The sequence below is a fragment of the Phaethon lepturus genome, unplaced genomic scaffold (assembly GCF_000687285.1).
Source record: "Phaethon lepturus isolate BGI_N335 unplaced genomic scaffold, ASM68728v1 scaffold42192, whole genome shotgun sequence".
Lineage (NCBI taxonomy): Eukaryota > Metazoa > Chordata > Aves > Phaethontiformes > Phaethontidae > Phaethon > Phaethon lepturus.
In genome coordinates this window covers 3,262-30,731 of record NW_010522013.1, presented here as the reverse complement: position 1 = coordinate 30,731, position 27,470 = coordinate 3,262, and the positions used below count along the sequence as shown (strand labels likewise).

The following is a 27,470-nucleotide window of genomic DNA, read 5'->3' as shown; positions in this document are numbered from 1 at the left end:
AAGCCTCCAAATACACTCCCACTCACCAGCAATCCTGCTGAGACTGGACCCAAATTTAACGTCTAGAGGTGCAGTATATTCTATACTGGTAGGGTTACCGCCCCTCCTGCAGCACTTAACCAGGGTCTTTAAACTAAAGGAAAGTGCTGCTGTCCCTCATGGGATTCATAATGCACTTCAGCATTTATTGCTGTATTGAGTCAGACTACTTAACCAGTTTTAGTGTTTCTCCATTTGGGGTATGCTTAGGCCTTTCAGCACACTCGAGTTCTTTCCTACCAGTTTCACGAATTGGAAGGACTGGCAATGGAAGTATGAAAGTGCAACAAAGTAGACTTTGACAGCTCTAGCAGGTATGAGCCAATCTCACACTTCTCTTGAACATGCTAAAGCTAATGAGACATTTACTGAGGAGGTATCAAGATGTGGATCTGCAATTCTGACTGCTTCGCATCAGATGTTGTAAAGCTTTCTGTTGTAAGGCCACAGTTCTTGAGCTATGCTTAGAACTACCCCCTCTTCAAAGAGTTTCTTAAAATGAACAGTGGTTGCAACAGCTCAGTCTAGCTTCACAAGAAGTCTTCTCTGGAGAAAGGGAACATTTATCTTTAAGACAAAGCAAAGAAAGATACCTGGTTACCCTGAAACTTAATGCAATCTCTACTAAGAAGCCTGAAAGCCACAGGACTTAATAGAGTTGCTCAGTGCAAAGCACCATGTCAAAGACAGACCTGTTTTATGTCAATTCAAACATCAGCTTAACAATTTTAGCTTTCATATCCCACTGCAACTAGAAGAGGGTCTAAATTCTTTTGCCACTTGGTTCCAACAATCCACTTGAATTCCTAGTGAAGTCTATCACAGCCCAATACATTTACAGTCGTACAAAGTCATTTATACCAGAATATATCATAACAGTGTCCTTAATTAGTTCAGTCTATTGCAGAAGACATGTATAGGCTTCCTCTTCCCTATCCAGAGGGCTTGTAAGCAGAGCTGTTGTCAGGAGCACTGACTGGGAATCCCTTTACTTCCACAGCATACTAGGAGACTCCTCCCAGAGTCAGGACATCAAAGCAGATGTTGCAAACTCTAACTGGCTTGTTCAAATCAAATTTTATGATAGGAATTTCCTTTGTTGAGCACTTATGGCAGAGCAAGCGTCCACAGTGTCGGCTGTTGACAGAAGAGGGGTGAGAGAAAAGGTGAATTCACTCAGTAAGCACCAGGGTTTTACTGTTTGATGTTCTTTATCAATGATAGTGCCACTACACGGGTACAGTAGCAATTGAAAAGCTACATTTTTCTTGTATCTTCCAGTATCTCTCATGTAATAATTGAATACTAATGCCAAAACCACATACAGCTTCTCTACTAGTCAGTCACCTAGTACTACTTCAACTGATGTATGCACAGTTTCTCTGGAACACTGGGCAGTCTCACCTGTGCTAAGAGAGAAATCTTGGCTTAACATCCATCTAACCCAGCATATTTTGTAGAAGTTCAGACTAGTTAAGAAAAGGCAGCTCATGCCTACACAAGAGCAACTTGTGCCTACACCTCCAGTCATTTCCACATTACAAACAGCACCCTTAACCTAAGCTGGCCATGGCTGCCCAAATATGTCACCCGTTTCAGAGCAAGTCAGCTCCACTACTGAAAGTGGGCATCTAAATCCTCCATTTCACTACTGGAACTTTGACATGATTTCTCATTTTCAACAAATCAGAATATTAAGTACAATTTGCTTAAGATGTGATTTTAGTCAGACTACAAGTTACTGCTCTCAACTAGGACAGGGTGCAATGTTTGAGCTGGATTACTTGTTATACACCTACGTTAACATGGGTGTTTCCTAAACCACCAGAAGGGACAAGCCTAGCTATGTTTGGAAGACATCCGTCTCCTTGTAAGCACAGCAGGATCTGTCATATTACCAGTGATGCTTTCTTGTTGTGACCCCAAATTTGGCAGTGCATTCATAGCAGTTGGAGCCATCACACCAGGGGGGTTCTTTGGTCAGCATATCTGTTCAAAGCAAAAAAAAGTTACTTTTTTTTTTTTTTAGCGCAAAATGGGTTCAGGCACTTCTTGAGTACACTGTAATGTTAAGGAGGCTTTTTTCAAGCTTTAGGTTGCACCCAGCATTTAAGTACTCGTGCACTAGCTGCAGTCTTGTTTGCAGACAGTGTATAGTTGCTTTCACCAACATCACGTTATCTACGGCAACTATACACCACAAGTTAAAAAGCTCTATCTAGGTTTTAAGCTGTATTAGACCACATCAGCCAGGATTCTCCGTGCCTATTAATCCAGAAAAAGTAGTGTTTAAGTCTGGCAGGTCTGCATTGGGGAACTTTTCAGTTGATCATGAGAAAAATTAGTATTTCTATCTACCCCCCACTTAAAGCAGTAGAATATTCAGAAGTTCAGTCCCTCTGGAATTACTGTCATTTAAGTCAGATGTCCAGAGTTCTTTTCTTCCACCGAAGTATCTCAGAAGCATAAGCTAAAAAGACTTTCCAACAGCAGCAAGTAGTACTTACCCAGGAGTCTGAACAGAAGCTGTTTTGTAGCAACTTGGTAGTTGAAGATATTGACTCCTTGATTATTGTTAACTCCAAGACGAGCCCCAGCTCTCACTATCGCACGACACAAGTTAGCATTTCCCTTCATGTAAGCCAACAGGAGCACTGAAAAATAAAAGCCAGACACTCCCCAGTTAACAGAATGGTAGGTCTTGTGTTACACTCAGTCCAGAGTAGAATTTCTAGTACTTTTAAGTAATGTTACTGATATCATTACTGATATCATTACTTTTAAGTAATGTTACTTAAAAGTTACTGAAAAAAAAATCTTACTGTATTTAACATACTACTGCAAATTATTCCAGCTTTAAAGGTGACATACCATTAATATGACTTGAGTGACTTTCAAGTTTAATAGCAGTTGAATCTCACCTACCTGTGTTTCCTTCAGCATCAGGTTTGTCTAGAGGGTATTCTGGCATACACTCCAAGAAGAGGTCACAGATGGCTGCTGCATTATCTTTCCCATATTGTCCCAAAATATGCATTGGTGACTGGCCTCTGGGGAAAGGAGTTTGTTATCCTGATCAGAGTCTGCTGCTACTACAGTTAGTCATTCAACTCTCCTTGTTTTCACATTAGGTCTGGTTCAGACTTAAACAATGCTAAAGTAACTCAGTACATCATACATAATGTCTGTCTACTTTAACTTCCTTTTCTTGGTATACACAACTTCCACACAATTTAGACACAGCATGCTCTGCATGCTTCACTGTAAAATTAGTGTAGAAATACTATAATCCAAGTCAAATCTTTGATTTATCTAGTCATAGAAGCACACAATTTAAATTACATGGTAGTTCTTTTAGTCTGTTAAGACTACACTAATTACCTAATATTAAAGGCTTCTGCATCTACATTGCACTCTGTGAGGAGGACCCGGATATTGTTTAGACGGCCATGCATCACTGCCAGATGAAGAGCTGAAAAGTAAGAGAGAAGCTTCAAGAATCTGAAGGAGTTAATGTCAGCAGTAATTACGGACTGATAAAATTAGCACTGCCTTTCCGCTTCCCCCACCAAAACTCCTTCCACCAGCTTTGATTTCTTGGACTTTCATTCTTTTTCATCTTTGAAGAGTGGGCCCATTCAGTGGGCTATCTACCACTAGGCGATATCATTAACAGACCTACTGAAGTCTTTACATCTACTCGTAGAAATTCAGAAATTTACCATTATTTCCATTTTCATCTGCAGCTGCGAAGTCTACTCCATTCTCCAGAAGGACTGAACAAATGGTGGGCAAATCCTGCTGGGCTGCTAAGTGAAGAGCAGTCTGACGATGCTTAGTCAGTTCATTCACCTGGGCACCTGCAAGCAGCTGTCAAGATGCAAGAAGGAATACTTTCAAAGATGTTTTCAGGACTACTAGCCAACAGTTTATTTCTGTGAATGAAGCACACAAGACTCCACTGTACAGAGATATTTCTAAGCCTCCAGCATACATGAGCTGCTATCATTACTGAGCTGCTGCAACTTGTGTTCCAATCTGCAGAAAGCACAAGGTAAGGCTCTTCCTCTGAAGGGAGCCACATTACCTAGCAATTGCTGCAAATCAACATGCTCCTACAAAGGCTACTGATGCAGCTCAGCTAACAATACAAGCTAAGGGAACCTTATGCAAGTCCGAATTGTGTTTCAGAAGAAGCGGTGTCACCGTCAGCTGACTTTTCCAGCCTACAGGCAATGTGCATTAAGGGAGAACATGCATTTTTAATTAGAGGAATGATGACTCTCCACTACATACCAGATTACGCACAATGATCTCTGAGCCAGCTTGTACAGCCAGGTGGAGAGGTGTTAGTTTGGAGGCATCCTGGACCCGAGAGTTTACATTAGCCTGTACACTTATCAGAAACAGCACACTCTCAATGTCTGAGTTCTGAACAGCTACATGTAGGAAATTCCGACCTTTATTATCAACCTGTGGCAGAAAGGGCACATGAAATGAAATCCATTACTTCTGTAGAACAGCAAGTTGTTATGCAGTAGGACATTTTCATCAAGTGAGACTTGGTCCCTCTACTTGGTGAGCTGTAGGGTCTTGTTCCTTTCACTACTTAATATAAGAGACTTATTTGATAGAAGTGACTATCAAATAAACTGAACTGTAAATTATCAGCTGCAATGGCTCACTCTAGTCTGCCTCAGACTACTTTATTTCTACTGCCTAACCTTGTCATTTCTTGACCACACACTGTATTATGACCGACAAAAGGTCAACAGCTGTTGTAGTAAATACTGAGCCACAGTTAACAATAAACTCAGTTAAATGAAACAAACTTGAGTCAATCCAGCAGTTAACACCAGAGAAGGAAGAAACACAAAATCCTGGCACACTGACGGAAAGTGTATTCATCTTTTGACTTAATACCAAGTGAAGAAACTCCTGAACAGCTGCCTGAAGTGTCACACCAGAAGCCTGAAGATACAGTTGGAGGTTTTACAGTTCAGCAGTGCAGTGTAACATCTATTATTCAGTTATTTTAGGTCAGGTTTCTATTTTGAATAGCTTTGGGAAAGCTAGGTAATAGATTATTTCCACACTAGTCCAGCACAAGACAAAAGTAAGAACCATCTCCTTATATACACATAGGCCTGTTCCTCAATGTAGTACTGACGAGATAAGGTTTGACAAGACACTAACCCTTGATGTTCTTACTCACATATAGCATGTACACACCTATGGTTTCTCAAGTAAATCCTGCTACAGAAAACTGGCGTCTGGCAAATGTCATTGCATCTAAAGCCACAAAAGGATAAAGCAGAATTTGCTTGTGGAACACCTGTTACCATGAACCAGTTGCAGTAAGACAACCAGCATGCTTTGAGTACTCCCACCATACCTGTTCAGCAGCTCCTGGTTCCCTCTTCAAAATTGCTTCAGCTGCTTTGTTATTTTTATACGTCATAGCACACGCAAAGGGAGTCATTCCTTGCCTGTCACGTACATTTAGCTTAATATCTGGATGTGAAATCATAAGCTGAATGATAACATTATGTTGGTTGCTAATGGCAACATGGATTGGAGTTCTTCCTTCTGCATCCTAGAAGGAAACCAGGAAGTTTGTTATATGAAGATTCAGTAATACACGAATCCTTCCCTAATTTTTAAGAATCGAGGAAACTTACTAGTTTAGTTGTATGATATACCCAGCTGCCTTTGGCTGGGACAACAAATAGTTGCAGTGGGAGTTCAAATCCATAGTGTAAGTGAAGCAAATTGGTATTTGTTTCTCCAAATAGGTTGACCTCAATCCTGTCCTATACAGCCATTTAAGTAGCTCAGAGTAACATTTTCCATGTAGTCAGACATTTTGGAAGCAGAGATGAGCGTTCAAACTTAAGTCTAGCAAATTCAATTAAGGTGTTTAATCACTTGTCTGTCTCAAGCAGCAGTTTACAGCCATGGCTGCTTTGTGACTGTGTTTTGTCATTCATTTTGGTGTCATTCTCAATAGCATCAGGACATAGAAGTGTTATGCATTCATTTCTTTTGTTGCTACTTGTCGAACTTCTGTTTAAGGATTACTGTGTAATGAGAAGTGAAGCGTAACTCATACTTGCATCACCTCAGTTTACTCAGTAACTGAAGACACTTCCCAAACATACTAAGTAGAGTATTCTGGAGTTTTAAACTACAGCTCATCTAGTGATTAATTGCAGCAGAATTTAATTTAAGTTAATTCACACTAGGAACAGAAGAGTTGAATTCCAGTCATTACAGAAGTAACGCAGAAAGAAGTTTTCTGTATCATTATTTTCCCTCAGTATAGCTTCCTGAATTAACCCATTGTATGGGCAGGTGAGCACTAGATCTGGTAACAAGGGACAGGAAAGAAAGTAGAATTGAAGGCCATCATCACACATTGGCTCAGCCATAGCAGAAGGATGTTCTTTTTCCTATCAAGCAAAACACAATACCAAGAGGGAAGTTTGTTTTCACTGCATTAGAGGCAAAGAATCCACTCCAAAGAACCTGTGCACAACTCTTCTACATACCTGAGCATTGACATTGGCACCAAACTCCAAAAGGCACTGGATCACCTCTTCTAATCCCCAGCACGCTGCCAGGTGTAGGGGCGTCTGTCCATCATGAGCTTCCTCTTCTCCTTCTCCATTTGGGCCTGGCTTTCTTGGACTATTCACATCACAACCACTAAAACAAACACCGTACAATCAATTTAATACATTTAATCCAGACTTAAACAACTCCAAATAAGGGTCAGAAAAAAGTTTACAAGAGCTGATCCAGCAACTGCTAACACATTCTACATAAACCCAAGTTCCCGGTTTTAGTTTGACTCTTGTCATCAAGAACATGATGCTAATATAGATAACAGAATGCGTCTTTAAGATTAGTCAGAATTCTGTAAGTGCAATCCACCCACCAAAAGTCTAACAAAACACATACCTGTTACTGGCTCAAAAGAGCATTAAATTAATTTATACCAGGAAAATAAGTACATGCACATTAGAACATTTGTTTTTTAGAAGGGGGTCTGACCTGCGAATAAGAAAGCATGCTATTTGTTCACTGTTTTCATCAATAGCTCTATGAAGAAGAGTTTGTAAGCAGCCACTTGGTCCTGAACCCCAACAGGTTGAATCACAGCCGTGCCTAACCTGGAAGGAGAAGCACAGTGAGGCAGTGAGATTTTTTCCCTATGTCTCCAGCAAGCTCCAGCAAGGACTTTATATAGTCCTTGACTAATGCTTCTGAAACATTATCACTTAGAGGTAGTATTTGAGATGCCTTATCTAATCTTGTGACAATCATTGAATTTCAGGAAGCTACTTTGTCTTCTGGACTGATGTTTTACTGGTCTAATTCATAATACGTTAGTATTTACTAACGATTCAGATATTGACCCATATACTCTGAACAGACAGATCTATTTGGGTAACAGTTACCTCACTTTCAGCAGTGACAACCACCTAAAGCAAGTCAAGTAGCATCAGCAGGCCTTGTCTTTGAAGGTCTGCCCCATTTACTTGCTTTCCTATACATTCAGCTAAAACAGAGATAGAAATACAGTTCCTGGAAAAAAGTAATATTTACATTCTTCTACTACAGAACCAGTTACTCAACCAATGTGGCACTTAGATAGTCTTGTTCCACTCCACAAGCTATTTACAAGGTTTATACACTAGTAGTTTCATTGTTGACTCCATAAAGATTCTTAGCCAATACCAGCACAGTCAAGTACGATTATAAGATGTATTTCTCAGCTCATCAGCACAGCTTTCAAGTAGTTGTCTCTAGCAGACAGTAACTGGGTATCAAAGACAAAGCTTTCGAGTAACTTCCTTATGAAGGAGACATAAGGGGGTCTACTTATGTCTCCTAAGAAGTCTCCTGCTGGATCACCTATGCCTGAAAGTAAATAGTCTTAAAAGTAAATATTAGCCTTTAAAGGCCTTCTTGACAGAACTTTAAGATACAATAAAAACCAGCACATACTCTAAAGCATGTTCAGTTTTATTCAAGAAGCCTATCATTACACAAGTCTGGTATGCCACAGACTGATGCTTTCAGTAGGTCCTTACTCCTTCCAGGATCAGGATTCCAGATAGCATATTCTATACCTTTATTACAGTGGCTGCAAGATATTTGGCCATGCAGACTACAGTGTTTCTAAGAGTTTTCCCAAGAAAAAGGAACTTCTGGTGAAGAAAAACCTCTAGAAGTTAGTGGTATAGGACTATCTCTGGAACTATACTCTGTTCTTCTCATGCATTGAGCTTGGTTTTGCTGATGAGCCCTTTGTTGCTAGCAAGACGCACAAAATTAAGTCAACGGACAGTCTTACCAGAGTTGATGCAATATCTTCCAGGTTATTTTCTAAGGCAAGCCATAAAGGAGGATTTCCTTTCTCATCTGGCACAGACATGTCTGCTCCCCTGGTACAAATAGCATCAACCACAAGAGGGAGCTGGTTTTTTATAGCTAGCTGTAAGGCAGTCTCTCCATCCTGTGTTCTGTAATAGGTACAGTTTGAAGTCTGTTACTACTGCATTATAAAGTTAGGCCTTGTGTTACAGTAGTTTATTGGCAAAGCCAAGAATTATTTCCTCTCGTGTATTTTTGCTTTAGTAAGACCATAGCTCTACAGCCAAATGCACCATGTGAGTTTTTCATCACAGCTACGTAGTTTACCTTTCTCCCCCCGCCCTTTAGTAGGAAGTGATTGATTTCTAAAGTTTGAAAAGCACATTAGTTTTAGTAGCTCAGAGAGACTGCATTTCATTAAGTGCAGCCATTATTTGAACAGATTTCCTAAAGAGTGAGTCTATTGCCACAGAAGCAAACAAGTTTGTCTGCACTGTGGTAACACTTCAAACAACAGTCAGAAGTACCAACTGTTAAAAACCTGAAGTTACAACAGCAGCATTAGGCAGTTTGTACCCCTGACATTCATTCATTACAATATAGCTCGCCAAACTTCAAAGACAGCCTGTCAATCACGTAAGCAGATGTTGTCTTCAGTCAAATATCAACTTGTCTACGAGATACTCAGGAGGCAAGTTCCACTGTCAGGAGGCAATCTGACACTTGAATCTTGTTGCTGGAGCTACATCTAATTGGTTTAGGTTGTAGAAAACCTGCAGCTCCAAGCTGACAAATAGATGAGACTATAGAAGTTCAGTACCATGCCTCTAGGACTCTAGAGTCTGAGGACTTGAGGAGGTACTGCCCAAACGTAGGTCCAAGTTCACATATGTAATCCCTCAGCCATAAGTAGTGCCATAAAAAAAGCATCAAACAAATCATGATTCGAAACAAAACTTCAAGTCATTATATAAACAAATGGCAGTCATCACTACCTGCTCCTAAGTACAGATCCAGGTGAGAGTTGTATCAGTTAAGATCTTACCTGACATTTATATCTGCCTGATGTTCCAGCAAAAAGAGCGCACTTTTACTATCTTGTCTCTGTATTGCCATATGTAGTAGAGTCTGTCCGTCTGACATGGTGTCATTGATGGATGCCCCAGACCCAAGCAACTGAGCTGCTATTGTATGCATGCCTAAAGAGTTAAAACTAGTTAGTATTTCACCTTCAGTTCTATACAAGAGACACTGAAGATTAACAAATAAGCTTCAAGCTTCCAATTTTCAGTAATTACAGTAAGAGATGCACTGAATCAATGCTAGAGCCTATTAAAATTACATACATGAGCTAAGCCAACTCATGACTTTACTGAGCTTGAATATTTACTTACAGACTTACTGAATATTGATTGAGTCTCTATGTCTTTAAAGACACAAGATACGGTCTGGTATATAGCACAGCTTTCCCATTAGTTCTGCCAACCTAAATGTAGTAGAGTCCTCCTTAACCATACCTAGCCTAGTCTTTCGTATCGCTTCAGACTTTTGTCCAACAAACATATTAACTTTGGTACTGCATTCATAAGCTACTCCCTTGAATATTACTATATTGGATGTTTAGCTTAGTTCCTCCTTTATCTCACAAGCAGATAAGGGCAATGTCAGAGAGAAAGCTACATTTTGGTCTCCTCTCATTGTTAAGGAAAGTGAAAAGCCTGGACAGGAAAGACATTTGTTATGTATGGATGACATCTTGCATTCCTGTACAAAGCAACATCACTAAGCATTCTGCCTCTGAAGTCCAGAGTAGGAGTAGTCACTCTCTAAACAGTTGCTGTTTCTATCTCAACAGGTCACTACTGAATCAATTTAAGTATGGTCCACAGCATCTCTCTTGACAGTGTCCTAATATTGTTGAAACATCACTTTGCTGCAAACAAAAATATCTAGTTTTCCCCTAATCATTCCCCTCCACATTTCAGACAAGAAAACATCTCCTGAATCAGTATTTCAAGTTCTATTCCCCTTAATATATTGCTACTTACAAGTAGCTCACCTTCCTTTTGTAAAAGTCAGCATCACAGTATTAAGCAGCGTCTACAACAGAGTTAACCACGAACAGACAATACGGTGATCCAATATGAAAACTACCAGGGAGTTCACAGTGGAACAATTCCACAGAACTGCACATACAGTTGTGGGCAAGAGGCTTCAGGCTACCTGCTAGTGAACAGGGGAAGCTATAGGGCTAGAAGTCTTATCAGTACATCAGATGTGATAATTCAGTTTTAGAAGCTGAATAATCATCTAAAGCTCTCCTTGACAGCTTCTCACTAGCAGCACAAGCCAGAACGTGAATACACAACTGCTGTTTTGCCTTTAAAAATCTTCTGTGTCACAGCTTCCATACCTGTGTAAATTCTCATCTTGTTTTTTCTCACCTTGTTTTGAAGGCACATACCTGTCCAAAGAGCCAATCCCAGCACAGTCTGGTCCCTCGAGTCCTTTAGACTGAAATCAGGAATAATTTGCAAGTTGTTGGTAGCATGAAGAGCATTAGCTAGAAAAGAAAGCATGAGGAATTAAAGCATTCTTGTACTTGACCTGCACACTGAAAGCTAGCAGGAGTAGCAATGCCACATTTTGGAGGCTGTTCCTTGAGCAGTCAGTTTCAAAGATCTGAGCAAGATACCTTCAGTTTCCACAGATATGATACTGCTTTGGATTCAGGTAGTATTGCCACTACTGCCTAATCTGAATACTTACACTAAAAACATTCAACTTTCCAGCTAAGAGGATTAACCTGCCCCTTCTCTACCTCTACTTCCAAATCGAGTGGCCTATACAAAGCTCTGAGAATGAAGAGTGCAGGCTGTACGGCAAGATGGTGGCAGCATCCCTCCTTCTCAGCTCCCTGGGATGGAGGATATTCTCCCCAATTCACCTACTCCCTCTAAATGCCACTTATGGTAGGAGACAAAATGGGCCTTGCTTCAGCTGTCAAACTCCTGCTGCTAGGAAGAAGCTGAACTAGTAGCATTTAATAAACTATCATCTGAGACTCAAGTCTGCCACAATACTAGCATCACTCTGTACAAAATCCTCTTACTGAAAGAGTTGAGGGAGGCAGAAGTCTCACCACAGGAAGATGCCTTTATCTATATTTGATTCCAGCATTCACCTGAACCAAATGCTTTGACAAGGAGAGAAAAGGGATCTCAGTTGTACAGCTAGAATACAACCTGAGGCTAAGTGTTCAAGTCCATTAGCTACAGTGGAGAATTTATCAAGATTTATGGGCAAATTAGATGATTTAAGACTATGTTTATCCAGTCTCATTAACCGCTGTCCTTAAAGTTTACAGAAAGACATGCTTTATTAGTAGTTTGTCAAAACACAGTTTAGAGGCCTTCTTGACACACCGATCAACTACAGCATCAATACAGTCTGAACCAGAAAAAACCTACCTTTTTGTTCCAGGATGACTGACACCACATCTGGGTGATTGTAAGCAATAGCCATGTGAAGGGGAGTTTGCAGATAAACGCTCTCTGCCATTGGAGAAGATGCATCTTTCTGACCAAGCACTGCTTCTGCAGTCTGGATGTTTGGATTGGCTCCTTGTTGCAGAAGTTCTGCCGTCAGGTTTGCTAGGCCATGCCTACAGGCTGTATGCAGTGGTGTTTCTCCCTTTAATAAACAGAATACTAGGTTAACTGCTTGAGACTAAAAGTTACTTCTCTTCGGGGTTTTATAACTACTGTGTCCACAAGAACTGGTGCAAAGAGCTTGTGTCCTAGTAGTTGAAGCTCCTTAGGACTGTCAAACTACATTAGTTAGCATATATTAAGGACTTTATTACAACAGGCACTGAAGGAAAGTGTTAAAAGCATCTTAACAACTAGCGATGCTGCAGGAACAGTGCCATGAGAATTGCAAGTTATCCAGCCACTACTAAATACCTGAAAATATGCAAAAGGCTCAGCAGGTGTTCCAACTTGCTTTAAGCTAGTTAGCAATGAGACATCTCTGCCACCTTATTTCTGAAGAGAAATAAGGAAACTTTCAGACTACAGTCTACATGTTTCTGCTTTTACCCATTTGTTTTGGTGGTTGACTTTTGCTCCATGAGTTGCTAGGAAGAGAGAAGCTGCCTCATTTCCTGCACCAGCTGCCCTCTGAAGCAAGCAGTTTCCTACAGAAAAACGATGAACACTGTTAGGGTGCTACTCCAACCACACTTTGATACTAACAAGTGTGCTAGTACCTTCCCCACTACCTTACAACATTAAAATTTGAAGCCAAGGAAAATCCTACCTACTAGTAGTCCCCTTGCAATGCTGGACTGTCACATGCACTACCATTTAGCAATTATGCATTTTGAAACTGTAAAGGGGATGTTAGGACCTGGCAAGGAGTCCAGATTTTCTGTCCCTTCCTGCAAGTCAGGCTCAGCTTGGGACCTGTCAGCGTTCCAGCTCTGGGTAAAGCTACTACCACCTACCATTTATTATGTAGCAAGTGCTGTTGAAACCTCATTCAGCTCTTCCAAGTGCAGTTAGCATTAAGCAATTAACTTACAAGCCTTCCACCTACACAGAAATACAAAACTGTTTTACCTGTTACTGTGTCTGGAGCATCTGTATTGCTGCCTCGTTGGATCAACCTTGCTGCAAAACTGTTCTCATCAAATGAGGTTCCATTTACAACAGGGGCATCCTCAAAAGGGTTTACAGACTGATCAGATGATACAGTGATATACTGAACTGCAAGCCACAGTGCCGTGCTTCCTTCATGATCCTTCAGCTCCAAGTCTAGTCTAAAAATAAGAGTTAATGGTCCCCAGTTTATACCTTAAGAAGTGGTCCCCAATGTAGCTTAAGTTTCAAGTGTCTCAACAGGTGTACTAGTTTATCTAATACCTCACTGACAACTTTTGCTTGCCAAGAAGCCTACTTGGGTTACTTCAGAGAATTTGTGAATACGCTGAAATAAGCAAGACACCTTTTAGTGACTACTAGATTTAAGCTCTTTGCTCCTAGGAGAAGCATGGACCTGGTACATTTGGGCTCCCACTAAATGTAACAGAGACACATCCTCTTGTATTTGAGTAAATTGTGTACAAGAATGCAAATTCAACTACAAAAACTGAGACAAATGAAGTGTTCTGCTTCATCACTGTAAGCAGTCACCTGTATTAGTTTTCAGCAGAACCTAAGTTGAACTCAAGAACGTATTCAGACTTTTAAGAGTCTTATTACTGCACTTATCTCCACTACAAATAAATTTATTGCTACATTATTTCACCTGGCCCTCTGAAAAACACTGAGATACAGTTTGCTTCCTCTTTACAGTAGGGCAAAAACTTACTTGGCTTCTGGCATTGTTCTGGCATCTTAAGTTATGCAAAGCTTTTATGCTTTTGCATCCCAAGCCCACTGCTAGTCTTATAAGGCAAAAAGGCATAGAAGAGTTGTTAAACCAGTTTTCATATCTTTGGTGTACAAGGTAAGCTTGGTGCATTTTACATTTAAGTGAGACTTACTGTTTGCACTGTAGAAGTTGACTGAATACAGGTTCATTCCTGACCACAACTGACACATGTAATGGGGTCCTGCAATTGGGGCAAAGTACAGTTACATTAGTAATAAGAAAGATGCTTAAGATTTTGTCCATGATCACCGACATGCCCCTACAGATTTATGGGTTGTACCTGCTTTCAGAATAAGGGTACAAGCACATCTTGAAAGAAAGAGCAATCTACCCTTTTAGTGGACATGATACCAATTAACTTAGTAGTAAGCAACTCTTTACACTAATGTAAGAGCTAACCTTCAAGCAAAACGCACAAAAGCTTGACCCATCAGAATTGAGTAGCTGATATACACAAAGTCTTCTATATTACTTTATGTACTTGTTTGCCAGCCCAACCTAACCTGTAAAGCAGTTTACAGGCCCTACACTTCAGATAAACACACGGCAGATACAGGCTCTTTGAGATAATTTCAGTTTCACTGATGGCTTCAAAGAGAAGTACCTTTCAGGAATACTATTTGTCATCTTAGTTCACCTGCTTTACTGTACAGTGATTCAATAAAGGCCAATTAACTGTGTGCCACGTGTTCCAACACAATCAACTCACTCCAGCTTTCTATAGCTAGGCTATGCTTAATTTGCCATGACAGGGTGCCATTCAGCCTGCACAGCTTTCTGCTTTGAGTGCTACCCACAGGTCTCAAACTGGATCAATGAATTCATCTTTCCTGCTTCCAGTATCACCTGTGCTTTGCTGACAAACCTCAGCAGGTTCTCAGTGGGCTGCACCTAACCACTACGGTTTTATCTGTTAAACTGGTAGCAGAGTTTACTTCACCCGGTATTTACCTTCCTTTGTTGTCCTGCATATTCGGATTGGCTCCTGCCTGTAAGAGGGACTCCGCTATCTGCGCCATCTCTGCCATGATATCTGGCAAATGCTTCTTGGGGCTGTATGATGCCACAAGGTGCAGAGGAGTCTCCTGGTCTGCCAATGTAGCAGCATTCACACGGGCACCATTTTTAATGAGAAAGTTTGCAGCAAATTTATCTCCTTTTGTGAAACAAAACAGGGTTATTTATGGATATGCTGGAACCCTATGTACTTCATAGTAGATACACATGATTTCCCTCTATACCACACAATCATTCCAATAAAAGTGTCAGCTCTTAGAATGCCTTAGCAATAGGTAAGAACACCTCACTGCAAAGTCAGGATTAAAATATTTCATAGCAACCACTTGGAAAAAGTGTTTTGCCCAGAGGTTACACGTGACTCAAGTTCACACACTAGTTTACTTGTTATGGTGATAGTGACTTTGCTAGTTCCTCTATCAAGATAGATCCATCACTGCTTTAATGCACCATTGGACAAATTGTGAGACTAAACGAACAAGTAGTTTTTAAACAAAAGGTACTATTCCAGGGCATCAGTCCAAAGTGTGTAGTTGAAGTTAGTCATCATCTTTCAGTATAGCTACATAAACAAGCAGTAACACAGCCCTTGCTCTTGAAAGTTTAGGCCCCAGTATATATAGGGTAAGGGCTTCAACAGTTAGGACCCACCATGCATGGAATTCCCAAGAACGCCCTCTTGAGAGCTTCTCAGAAGTCAGAACTTAGGCCCACTTCAGTACATGAAACCTTGGACTTGAAAGACCAAGATGCAGAGACTGACTTCAGTATAACACAAATCCCCCTTATTCCAAAGGCTACTTGTGAATACATATATTCACAAGTTGCTTGTCCTGAATGCAAGACTGGACAAAGACAACTGTTTCCCTGTATAAGCTATATATGACTGCTATATTATCTATACCAGCAAAAAACGGAATCCCATTTTCTGATTTCCATATCTGGCATTCCCCAACTCTCCAGTCATCATAAGAAATAAGAATCATGTGGCAAGTTCAGACAATTTGCTTTAGCTCCATTTCCAGAACATGCGATTGTTAACAGTGATTAATCCACTGAAGATTTGGTTACTGAAAAGCAAGCATTCATTCTCAGAGCTCTAGCTTAAGACTGAAAGCAGACACTAGAACTAGAGGACAAATGCTAGTCTTAACAGCAGCCTGCTCCAATCTTTCTAGTGCTTTACAGGGCTGCAGCCATCACAACACTGACCTATGCCTACAAGGTCTCCTACTCCTGCTGCTGAAGTTTCCTTCACAGGATCAGACACCAGCAATACCCTGTTTAGATATGTAGGAGATTAAAGGAAGAAGTTGGGAGCTGTATTTTGAGCTCACAAAACTTAAACTAATTTTAATAGCAAGCTCTTCTGGACTCTTAAAAGTAAACTTATGCTTTTAATTTGTAGCACTACAATATCCATGAGGTCCAGTCACAGGTAAGGTTCCTGTTTTGCATGGCTTTCTGGAACAGAGCCAAAGATATGATCGCAGGCAGCTAGCAGCAAGAAGAACCCTGTACAGATTTTTACCAGACCTTGGTCATAGGCCAAGATGCTGCTCCAAAGCCTTCAGAGTATTGTGGCCACAGCAACCAGGTCTGCTTATGCTCCAGCTCTCACAAGATGCATTTTCCACTCTAAGGCGGAGAACAGCTCAAGATAATAATGTAGTTGTACTCAGACACCATCCTGATAACCACGTACTATTCACCAGAGCTTTGGAGATATTCTGACTGGCATAGAAGCATCTCCACCTGCTCCTCATCTTCTTCCAGGCAGTTTTTCCTCCCCTAAAACCACTGTCCAGTAGCAAGAACCCTTACTGTTAACCATAAACAAAGCATATGCTGCATTCAACCAGGTCTAGAAAAAGGCTTCATCTCTATTTGACTAGGCTGTCATGCTTGATTCAACTACGTCAAAAGACATTGTGTTGTCAAATTTGAATATTCTCAGTATCTCCCTACATTTCTTCCGTTAACAGACAATACTGGATTGCTTCAGGATGTCATATAGTGTAAGTTTAGCTCACCAGCCAGCAGGCTAGCTTTCAGATCCCAAGTAAAAGGTTTAAAAAACCCAAATAGGACAGAGTTCATCCTTACCCACAGTTTTCTAACTGAAGCATCAACTACAAAGTGATACAGGAATACCCTTTGGAATATATACTCCACACTGGGAACAACTGCAAACTAAGAAGGCTTCATATCCTATTTACTTACCTCTCTGGATGGCTTTATGTAATAGACTCCAGCCTCTCTTGTCTGCCCTGTCTACATCAGCCTTGTAGTTGACCAGTGTAGTTGCAATACTCTCCAATCTTTGGGCAAGGGCTAGATCCAAAGCAAGATCTCCATTGTGATCCAATTCATTGAGCTTCCCAGGAAGCTACAACAAAAATTCAGTCAGCTGACATCAGAGTTATGCTCACCAGCCCAACATAGTTTTCTAACAGCCTGTTCCAACTACCATAACATTCGACCTTCGTCTCTAATGCTAAATGCTAGTGTTGCATTTAGGAAAGTGCATCTTACACAGGAAAACAATTAGAAGACTAGCATCACTACATGCAAGCCTACCCAGAGGACTGTTCAATGAGAAAACAGGAGTTCTGTTTGCAAGCCTTAAATCACAGGAAGCAAGACTAGTACACTCTTAAAAGATGCTGGCTATACAGGCATATTCAACCTAGTACTAGGAAGAATTATTCAATTACTCCTTTAAGATACTGGAAAACCCAATTAGATTAGCACCTAGGGGTGCTAAATACTGCTACAGTCCCAGCTTCCAATTAGAATCTGAGGCATCTTAAAGCACTAATTGAAGAGTTCTTGATAATTAATACTTGAATAATTCTTCCTTCCCCCTTGGTGGGATACCACTCATTTGCTAGTTTAGAGTGTTCATCCAAAGAGAACAAATGCCTGTTACTTCAAACATTCAATATAAGAAGAAAAACATTTGCTCAAAGAAGTAATGCTTATTGAACTGCCATGAAGCAGCAAAGCTGACTGTTATACCATTCAACTTTCAATGTGCATAGCAATATCATAGAATCTTTGGGTTGGAAGGGACCTTTAAGGTCATCTACTCCAGGTATTAGATCATTAGATACAGTGTGCTGCATGCAAGATGTTTTAAAAGCATTAAAAATTACTTTTGAATTATGTGTTTATGGAGCCGTTACCACTAGACCTCCACTACATACACAGAAGTAGCTATAGCAATGATAAACTTTCAAATAAGAATTAGTGACAAAAATCAACAATAAGGTTCAGACTGGTAGTTAGAAACTAGTTATTTGAAACACCACGATGACGACAGATCAAGTCAGTCTCACTATACCTGTGAATCCATTTCAATAAGATACAAAAAGACTACATCTTCTCTCTCCACTTTAATGGCCTTATGCAAAGGATATTCTGTCTTTGACTTGAACATTTTATACAACAACTGAGCACTCATGCTACTGAAGTCTTCTTTACGCAAGTCATCCTAGAAGAAAAAAAAGGCTAAGCAATAATCCCTACAAGGCATTGCACAATGTAATTAAGAAGTTCATAAGAGAAGTTAAAAGCTCCATTTTGATAACATCACAACAAGCAGGCACAATGCAAGATAGCCTTTCAAGACCAGGAAGAAACACTCAGGAAGTTTTACATCTTACTTTTTACTTTCACGATCAGTTATGAGATTTTTCTTCCCTTTTGTCTACAGACATGGAAAACTAGTGTTTTACCAGACGTTACAGTCGATGAACATCTAGTCTCTAAAGTAATTCTCTATCTGGACTTCAATCAGATTAGAGTTTTCGGACAAAGAGGCCTACTACTACTGAAGAACGACAACTCCACAAAACTCTTAAGTTTCTGTTTTCCTTCTATTCAGAGTTTATTTCAGACTATAAAGACCTTACAGCTGAGTTAGTGCTTATTTGACTAAGCAGAAACAATGTCATTGCCAGGTAAAATACAGTGTCAAAAGCTAGGAGCCAGAAGCAGGAAAAAAGGTACAACACCTGACCTGCAGGTTCAGATACAAGGATCTTTTTTCATATATTCAGATCAAAGCACTCCCCTCTGCTTCGGCATTAGTCAAACAAAGGAACTCCTATACCTGGATAATGCATTTTAGATTTAGAATAACATGAATCATCAAGCACCAGTCTGCTGTTGACAAAAGTCTTATTTCAAAGGCTAATCCATTAGACAGTTAATCAAACTTTCCTTAAAATAAGCGATCAGAGCAAATGAGACTTGCCACTCCCTCCTTTACACAAGATAAACTCTTCCCTGGATTATTTTTAGAAGTAAAAATAGCCCTGGGATTTGTGATCTGTATGGAACAGACACCAACTATGAATGAACTTCTAAACAATTCCAAGTCTAGATTTGATAAACAACCCTCTTGCTTATTAGAATACCGTTCGTTTGCTTTGGCTCATGTTTAGGAAAGTAACATGCTGTTTACAGGGAAGTATTTCCCATGAACAGAACAGTTCTTCAGGCTACAAGCTACTTCCCCCCCACTCAAGACATTCACACCAAGACAGACAATGGACATAACCTCTAAAGACAACAAAAAAATCTTAGAGAAAGAGCCATTTAATGTGCTTTGTTTCAAATATATAATAAAGAATTAGTATTGTAGAGAATACCAAATAACATGTATTATAAAGATAATGAGAAAGACGGGAAGCAAAAAGTCCCTCCAGTCTCAGAAGAAGAACCTTCACTCATGCCAGGGGGCAGGACAGGCAGATTTGACAGCTTTAACACTGTTACTCCTTGCAAATATGTAAGGGTCAGCATAACTTCCAGTGACTAAGGTGACCTGTTATCAGGAACCCATGTAATCCCCATCCCAACTAGAATGCTTGAACACTAGCATACCAGGAGATACTCCTGAGGCTAGGCAGTACAGTAAGTTAAGCAATATTCTACTGATTAAGTTCCTATACTCTGCAAACATTTTTCCTCTTGCTTCCTTCTGACAGTACTTACCCAGTGACTAGCAATTATCTCAGCACAATAGTTCAGAAGAGTGCCAGCATTGAGCTCCTCAGCAGTCTGGTAGAAACGAATGCAGTTCCTGACATTAACTAGTGACATAACTCCTTTTTCACATCTGTCAAAATAGGAAAGTCAGTGTTCAGTAATCAGGAGACAGCTTTACTGTAATCACTCTCCCATGCTTTAACATGGTTCTATATAGTCCTTTTCCTAGATGTCAGTAGAAAAAGGCTTGGCTTTGCTTTACCATAAGGCTAAGCAACATAAACATACTTTAATCTGAAGCCCTGTAAGAAACTGTAAGACAGTTTCCATAAGAGCAGACTGCTATTAAAGTAGAATCTAAGCTAAGGTCCCATGAAATACCACATACTGCAGAAGCCTGCAAGTGGAGACAGACATCCTAGTTCTCCAATGGAGCAAAACTGCAGTTCATTCACTGTTATGAAGTAGGGAAGATGTCTATCCGTACAAGTACTACAGTGATCACAATGAGCTTTTGTGTCAAAGCTAGAAAGAGGCATGCCAAATACAGACATTTGTTTCATGAAGAGAAGAGACAAACTTTGACAGCAGATCCACCAAATCTTTATAGGTGTTAAGCTATTAGAGTTGATGGGAAGAAAATCCAAGTACCTCAAAATGAAGATGAAGTTAAACATGCCAGTGACCTCCAAGCAGATAAAGACATAAAAATGGAAATACACATTTCCAAGTGCAGATACGTACCAAGACGTCTAATAATTACTAGTAGCATACTGTATGTGGACTTGTCACTAACCATGAACAGACAGTGAGGAATGCTTAGGTAGTACAACATGAAGACAGTTTTAGGCTGGTACAAAGCCCAAAGGCAGTTTTAGCATTGGCCTTACACACGTCAACTTCTTTGATTAGAAGAACTGACAGCAATTTAGTTTGCTTCACATTGAGTCACATTTAAATCATAGATTAAGAGTGCTATGTACTGCTACAGCCCCAGATACCCCTTGGGCAAAATATTATTCTATCAAAGGGTACTGACTAAATTTAAGGCTTTGAAGTTGTACAAAACTTGAAGAGGTTTCAATTTGTACACTCAGGCTTCTCACCAACTCTAAATGGTTATTTAGGGCACTCTGTACATGCAAGATAACAGTCTAGCCCCTACTAGAATGGCATAACCATAATCTCCTCAAAATGGCAAAGCACTGTACTGTTACATTCACCTTCTTTATGGAGAAAAGTTGCCACCAAGACACACGGAAGAACAGCTATTTAAGCTGGCATTTTAATACTGCCAGCTACTTGCCATTGACTCTTCCTAGCATTCTCTAACAATTCCTTCCTTGCAACTCTCCAGAGCTTGTTACTAATATACTGATCTCTACTTCCTCTCAATGCCAAATTAGGGTTATTAGCTTGACTGGGAGAGGAACTAGAAAGTAAACATAAAAGCTATGAGAAAAACTGCTACAGTTTAACTGTAGTGCAAGCTTCATTTCCTGTGATCAGCTGAATGTCATGCTGTATTACTGAAAACCTCAAGACTTTGAAAAAAGCAAAATTTTATCCAGTGGCCAGCAGCTATCATATTTCTATTCAAACAAGGTTGAAGAGTTCAAGAAGATTCATTGTATTTACCAGTACTCACCTTTCCCTAAGCAGCTGGAGCTGAAATTTATTAGCTAGTTTCATGAGCTCTGTCAAGAAGATATCATCTTCTCTTAGCTCAAGTTCATCTGTGTAGATCCAGCGCAGCATTGCCATGGTTACCTCTGGGTCAGCATCTGGTACAGGGAGAAACAGGGTTTAATAAAATACTCAAAGAACAATCACCTATTCAAGTAGTTGCTATTCCTCTGACTGTTAATGTCACAGCTACCATCAAAAACGATAGCCTTTTTGAAACTACACTGCTTTAGTTCAATAGAAATGTCAAGACAGTGGCAAAACTGTCCAGAAGTTGAAACAAGTAGCACTGCTGGCACCTAGCAGGAAAACCTTTTTTCCATTGGAACACTGTGCAGAATGCAGGGAGCCCTATAACACCCCCTACTTGCTACACAAACATTGCATATTTATGGGCCAGTGATGACCCTTTAAAGTCTTTGGTCCCCCACGTATGGCTAAATCCACATCTACATTTGACAAGCCCAAATCCCCTTTTCAATTTAAGAATTCTCCCTCTTTTATATTATAGCCGTAGGTTATGAACTGTTGCATTCCAATAAAGGTACTTACACTTTGGCAATGACTAAAAAAATACTTAAAACTGCTGGGAACCATTTCTAGGAAAGGTGCAAAAGAGTCAGTACAAGAAGCTGGTTAGATTTCAGGTGTTTACAACACTGACCAGAAGCCTGATGTTTTTTTACACAGCAAGAAAAATAGAAACCTACATCACAGGACACAAGACACACAAGCCCAATGGCCAGGGACCTTTGTCACCTAGGCAGAAGCATAGTGACAAGCCTACTTATAAGGATGTAGATGAGAATTACTCCACAACGTAAAATCAAACCAATTACAACAAAAAGTACCACTCATTTAGAAAAATAACATTAGTATCTTAAGCTGGTTGGTTTGTTTTAAAAACAAACACATACATGTTTAAGACACTGAAATACCCATCCTAAAACATCTCCTTTACATGGAGGGTTGCCTCAGATTACTTGCAGAGTACCGGACAGTACTTGGCATAGCATGTAGACTGCCTCCTAAGAAACAGGAGGTTTTAGTAAGGCCAAACTTGAAGTAATCAGAAAACCTACTTGAGCTATAATATCTGCTCTGCCTTGGCAGACATAAGAGCTCATTTACTTCCTCCCAACAAGAGAATCTGTGTTCTTCTCTTCCAACTTTTCTTAAAGAGCAGAAAATTCTGCAGATTACATGAACTCTAAAAACACTCAATTTTAAATGCTGCATGTATTTTGAAGTTATAATTCAGGCAATCTTAACTTGCAAGTTCTTAAGAAAACAATGACCGATTTTAGGGAACAGCCTGCTGCTTGCTACAACTATTTCATAACCTAATCTCTGTGCCATTTATCAAATTTTCTAAAAAATTCAATTTTACACAGCAGAAAGTATAATTTACTAGCACTTATTTTAAGCATCATTCTGTAACAGGAAATATTTGCACTGTTAAACATGCAAGACTGCAGTTACTTTGAGATTCTCAGACTAGCTTAAGTGTGGAGCTCGAAATGCTATGGGCTGCCACTTGCAACAAAACTACAATTAACAGAGCTTTTTGGTAATAATCTGCCATTAGCATAGCACAAATTTTAAAAACTCCTTGGCATCTGTCGTCTTGTGGTTTTACAAGAAAGCCTATGCTGGCTCATAAAACTAGCTTGCTATGACTTGCTTCTTTCCAGTCTGTCTGCGCTTAGGATTCAGGATAAGATTAAGCACAGAAAGAGAAGCCAATGCTAAATATTCAACATGCCAGCCAGTAAGCCTGCTTAACTTCATGCCTGTTTTCATTGCTCACAAATTATCTGTATAAGACTCTTCTATACTGTTAAGCACAGAAGAAAAGCCTGTCAAGGGGTTCCACCTGCAGAAATATTGCCCAGTATTACACACACATGCAAGAAACAGCTACAGCAAAACAAACAGTCCTAACAGTCTTTTAGGAAACTTCTTACCTATTTTGCAAAGGTATCAAAGTGCCAAAGCAAATAACTTTTTAATAACACATCAGTATTGGTATTCGTTTTCCACACACACTCTGTTAACAAGCAGCAAGGTATTTCCATGACACACTTCAGAGAAATTATGCACACTACCTCAAAAAGCCCTGTCCTTAGAAAGGAAGAAGTCAAGCTCCTCCATATAGATTTGTTTTTCATTATGTTTAGTTGACTCTAGAAAAGACAAACAGGCCACCATTCTCAACCCCTGTTCATTAAAGAGAAAGAAGGTAGGTTATTGATTTAACTAGCACTAGCACCAAGTTCACAAGCATACTACCCTGTTTCAGAGACAAAGCTCCCTAATTAATAGGTTAAGTACCACTTTTTGTGGATAGTAGTAGTCTGAAAGGTACATAAGGAACCTCTTCCCAACAGGCCCCTTCATCAGTCACCCTAAACACAATCAAAGCATCGTGTATTACTAAGCAATAACTGACCTGACAGATCCAGCTCCTCTGTTGAGGCAAGGCTGGCAAGACTCCATGTATCACTGCGTGCCGCCAAGACAAATTTGTGAGCACTGATGTGCTTGTCCCCAACCTTTATCTTCAGATCACTGATAGGAGAAAAAAGCATATACATGTATAAGGGGCAGGCTTCCCCTGTGCTTCGATATGTACAGATTCAGCATCTTCATAGTATCTATGTCACGATACCCACATTTAGGTTCAAGTTGTTTGAGACATCAAAACAAATTTAATTAGTTAAGTAAAACATGTTGCCAAATGGCACAATTCTTATTTTTCTAGGGAGAAATGCAATGGGTCAGTAGTATTAAAAGTGTTTGGGTTTGGGGTTTTTTTAACCCTTTTGGAATAAACTGCAAGAAAACTATTGTAGAAGACAGGAAAATCCAACAATCTTGGGGTTAAACATTTATGTTGCAGCGTCCATACTAATACTGTCAGCTAAGCACCAATGTTTTCAGGCAAGACCAGCAAGATAATAAACGAAGTTTGACAGTAGTCCAAGTACAAGGCAGACTCCCAAGAATGCCCAGCTGTCAAGAACACTGATTTCATTCTGACCCCTTTAACACCAGGTTATTCTTTGTAGTTAGAAAGAACCTGCCCTGTTTATTTTAAAATCCCATAGTTTGTAAGTGTTCTGACTGTGTAGGTGTATTTTCCAGACCGTTTTCCAAATCAAAGCACTGCTATAAACTGAAGTACAAAGTACAGATATGTTACTTAACATCAAGCTTGCATTAGTACTTGCTTCCTTTCTCCTTTTATGACTAGACCACTATTGTATGCCTTTAAAACTCAAAAGCTGAACAGAAATCAAGCGATCCAGTTCTCCTGACATATGCTACCTAACAAATCTTTTACCCAGTGCTAAAATAAGTTCTTGCCAGGCACACAGCCTTTTCTCACAGAAGCTCATGAAGAGATGTTAGGGGAAGGAAATCTTAATCAAAACTATGTATTTTCCCCTTACATGACTGAGCTCCTATACTACATTGGCATTGCTTTCACTAATAGCGAAGAAATTGGTGTCATTGTAGTCTCAGAACTACATCAGTTAAGGGGTCTAGAGTATTGAAGGTGATCCCTCATGTGCCTATGGAAGAGAACACATTAAACGTCATTTTGTGTTGAGATTCAAAGATGCAATATCATTTATACCACTAAGTCACACACATCACTGTCTAAGACTTGTTACATCATACAACCAGACAAGTCAATTTAATCAGCCTTCTTTACACACAACAGGTGAACAGAGTGACTTCAAGGACGAACCCTTTCAAGAAAGGAGGGCTTTCCAGTTGTTCGAAAACCATGGTGTAATTCACCAGCTAGGTAGAGATGAGTTTAAAATTACTTCTGTTCAAAGAGAGCTTTGCTGTTGACAGTGAAAAGACAAGTTTAAAGAAAACTGACAGTTAACTGTTAGTCTCAAAGACGAACTACTTAGAACCCTTGATTCAAGAATTGGATTCAATATGCTAGATCTTAGCACACTCTTCCAACTGCAATTGCACCTCAGAATCCTATTCATATCAGGCAGCAGAGAAAGTATTTTCCTTGTCTAAGACTAGTACCTACTCCAGTCAAAGTCAAAGGTTCCTGTAATGCCTCTTTCCTCAAAGGAGGATTTCTTACCTGTACTGCTCCTGTTGATAGAGTTCAGCTACAATGGCAAGAAGTCGACTAATGAAGGTGTCACTGGCACTGTCTTGGTTAGCCTGGGCAGCCAGAAGATTGCATCTCCTTTCTGTATCAGCTAGTTTCTTCTGCAGCTTTACATACTCCTGGCGGAGAAGCATCAGGTGCTTTTCCAGCTTGGCCACCTCCTCTGCAGAGGCACACAGTGTTATTACAAAGTTGAAACGTGCACACCTTTGTTTTGCATCTGAGGGTAACTTAACCCCACAAGCACATTACACATCTAGTTTAATCACAGAACACTCCAGTAAGAGTCTCTCCTCTTCCACATTACTTGAGCACCTCATCCCAAAATATTAAACCTTTTATTTATATGATTGCTAGCCAGAAACACAACAAAAGTCATCAGAACAGTGATAGAAGCCATTTACAAAGAAAGTTCCTGAATCCTCTCCAGTCAGGAATACCATAAGCTTTCTAAAACTATGGGAGTCCATGATTGTGGGAATCATGGTGGGGTAGAGAACTAACTCTTCAGATCTTACCTACTCATTCAGTTTAGTTAAGATGCTGTTTGACTTCACAGCTGAGGCATCAAGCATAAGCAAGTATTAGAACAGTCGCACATACTGTATCTACCTCAGAGTACTTACATGACCCGTTTAGAACTCCTTCACTGCCAGCTAAGAAACTCCTTAAGAAATGGCCAGAGTGGAAAACAGATTCATCCCAGAAACTGTTTTAAAGGCCAGTCAAAAAACATACAGAGGTCTACTTACTACTGGCACACACACACACTCCTCCACTGGAGGCACTGCACTGACAAGGCATCGCTAGACAGTCAGGCCCATGGTGGCTATTTCAATTCAGCAGTAGCACCACTGCAGCATCTGCGAATTTGATCCCTGACCAGACACTTCCATCCCATTGCAGAACCTGCTTTTCCGCCACACTTAAATGGCCACTCCACAAGACGTTGTCTTAAGTTAGTTCACTGAACTCAACCCAGGCCACGCATACAAGAAACCTCTACTTCACTACTGGAAGGAAACAACTGTACAAGTGCTTAAAAACAGTACAACTTATGAATAGCTTATTCAAGTAGTCCATAAAGTATGTAGCTATCCTCGTGCTTAAGTGTTTATTCCCCACCATCATCAAGTTGGTTTTCCAAACAAGGTACACATCCAAAACCAGTCCTAAAATGAGAGGGGGCAGGGAGGAGAAATTTGGAAGTTAACCAATGATTTTAAGTGGGAAAGTTCTTACAAGATTACTCCCTACCAGCCAGGAATTCGTTGTTCAACAATTTTTCCTCAAATATTTACTAAATGTAAGTCACTACTACAAACAATGAGAAACTGAGCTCTATTGCCCCGTGTTTTCTACTTTCTACTTCTGTAGAGAAGTTCAACAGCAGAGCTGACCTTGGCCTTGCTCCAACTCAGGTCCCCAGGGCAAAGCATCCTTCTCTAGCTCCACTGAAGACAGAATGCCTCATTTAGTCTTTCCTCTATGGACTTGCTGCAGCAAATGCTCCCTCTTAAGTCTTTTAAACTTAACTACTGTAACAGATAAACAGAAGGCAATTTACCTATTTTACTCTTCAGTTAATACTACTTAAGCAGGTTTGGCAGCACACTTCCTTCAACAGCCACTTACTTAGCTTCATCCTTTAAAAGTTAATAGGTATCACCTCCTTTGGGATACTTTCCTTAATCTATTGAAACACACTGATTTCAGAATTGTGCTACCAATACTACACTAAGCCTCAAAGAGGGTCTAAAAT

At 40.0% G+C, this 27,470-nt stretch overlaps 1 protein-coding gene across 1 annotated transcript; it reads right to left on the bottom strand.

Moving 5' to 3' along the window:
- Positions 1-1,004: 1,004 nt before the first annotated feature.
- ANKFY1 (ankyrin repeat and FYVE domain containing 1) lies at positions 1,005-25,867 on the bottom strand. The gene is made up of 25 exons (XM_010281690.1): positions 25,679-25,867; positions 24,011-24,129; positions 21,521-21,656; positions 19,879-20,002; positions 18,221-18,370; positions 17,098-17,263; positions 14,809-15,013; positions 13,970-14,038; positions 13,044-13,243; positions 12,522-12,619; positions 11,892-12,114; positions 10,886-10,984; positions 9,467-9,620; positions 9,417-9,419; positions 8,402-8,570; positions 7,096-7,214; positions 6,591-6,747; positions 5,435-5,635; positions 4,336-4,512; positions 3,762-3,909; positions 3,421-3,511; positions 2,965-3,089; positions 2,547-2,693; positions 1,938-2,028; positions 1,005-1,176 (listed from the first exon to the last, which is right to left on the bottom strand). Exons 1-25 carry the CDS (start codon positions 25,840-25,842, stop codon positions 1,044-1,046), a joined length of 3,468 nt encoding a protein of 1,155 aa, XP_010279992.1. The 5' UTR covers positions 25,843-25,867; the 3' UTR covers positions 1,005-1,043.
- Between the last annotated feature and the right edge of the window lie 1,603 nt (positions 25,868-27,470).

What these genes read in the sequence shown, in the direction of transcription:
- ANKFY1 (XM_010281690.1), bottom strand. Translation starts at nt 25,842, where the DNA reads ATGCTTCTCCGCCAGGAGTATGTAAAGCTGCAGAAGAAACTAGCTGAT. An exon ending in CAACTTCTACAGTGCAAACA is followed by an intron (nt 13,244 to 13,969) that starts GTAAGTCTCACT and finishes TCTTATTTTTAG; the next exon opens with ACTAGACTTGGAGCTGAAGG. An exon ending in GCTTCTGTTCAGACTCCTGG is followed by an intron (nt 2,029 to 2,546) that starts GTAAGTACTACT and finishes TGCTTTGAACAG; the next exon opens with ATATGCTGACCAAAGAACCC.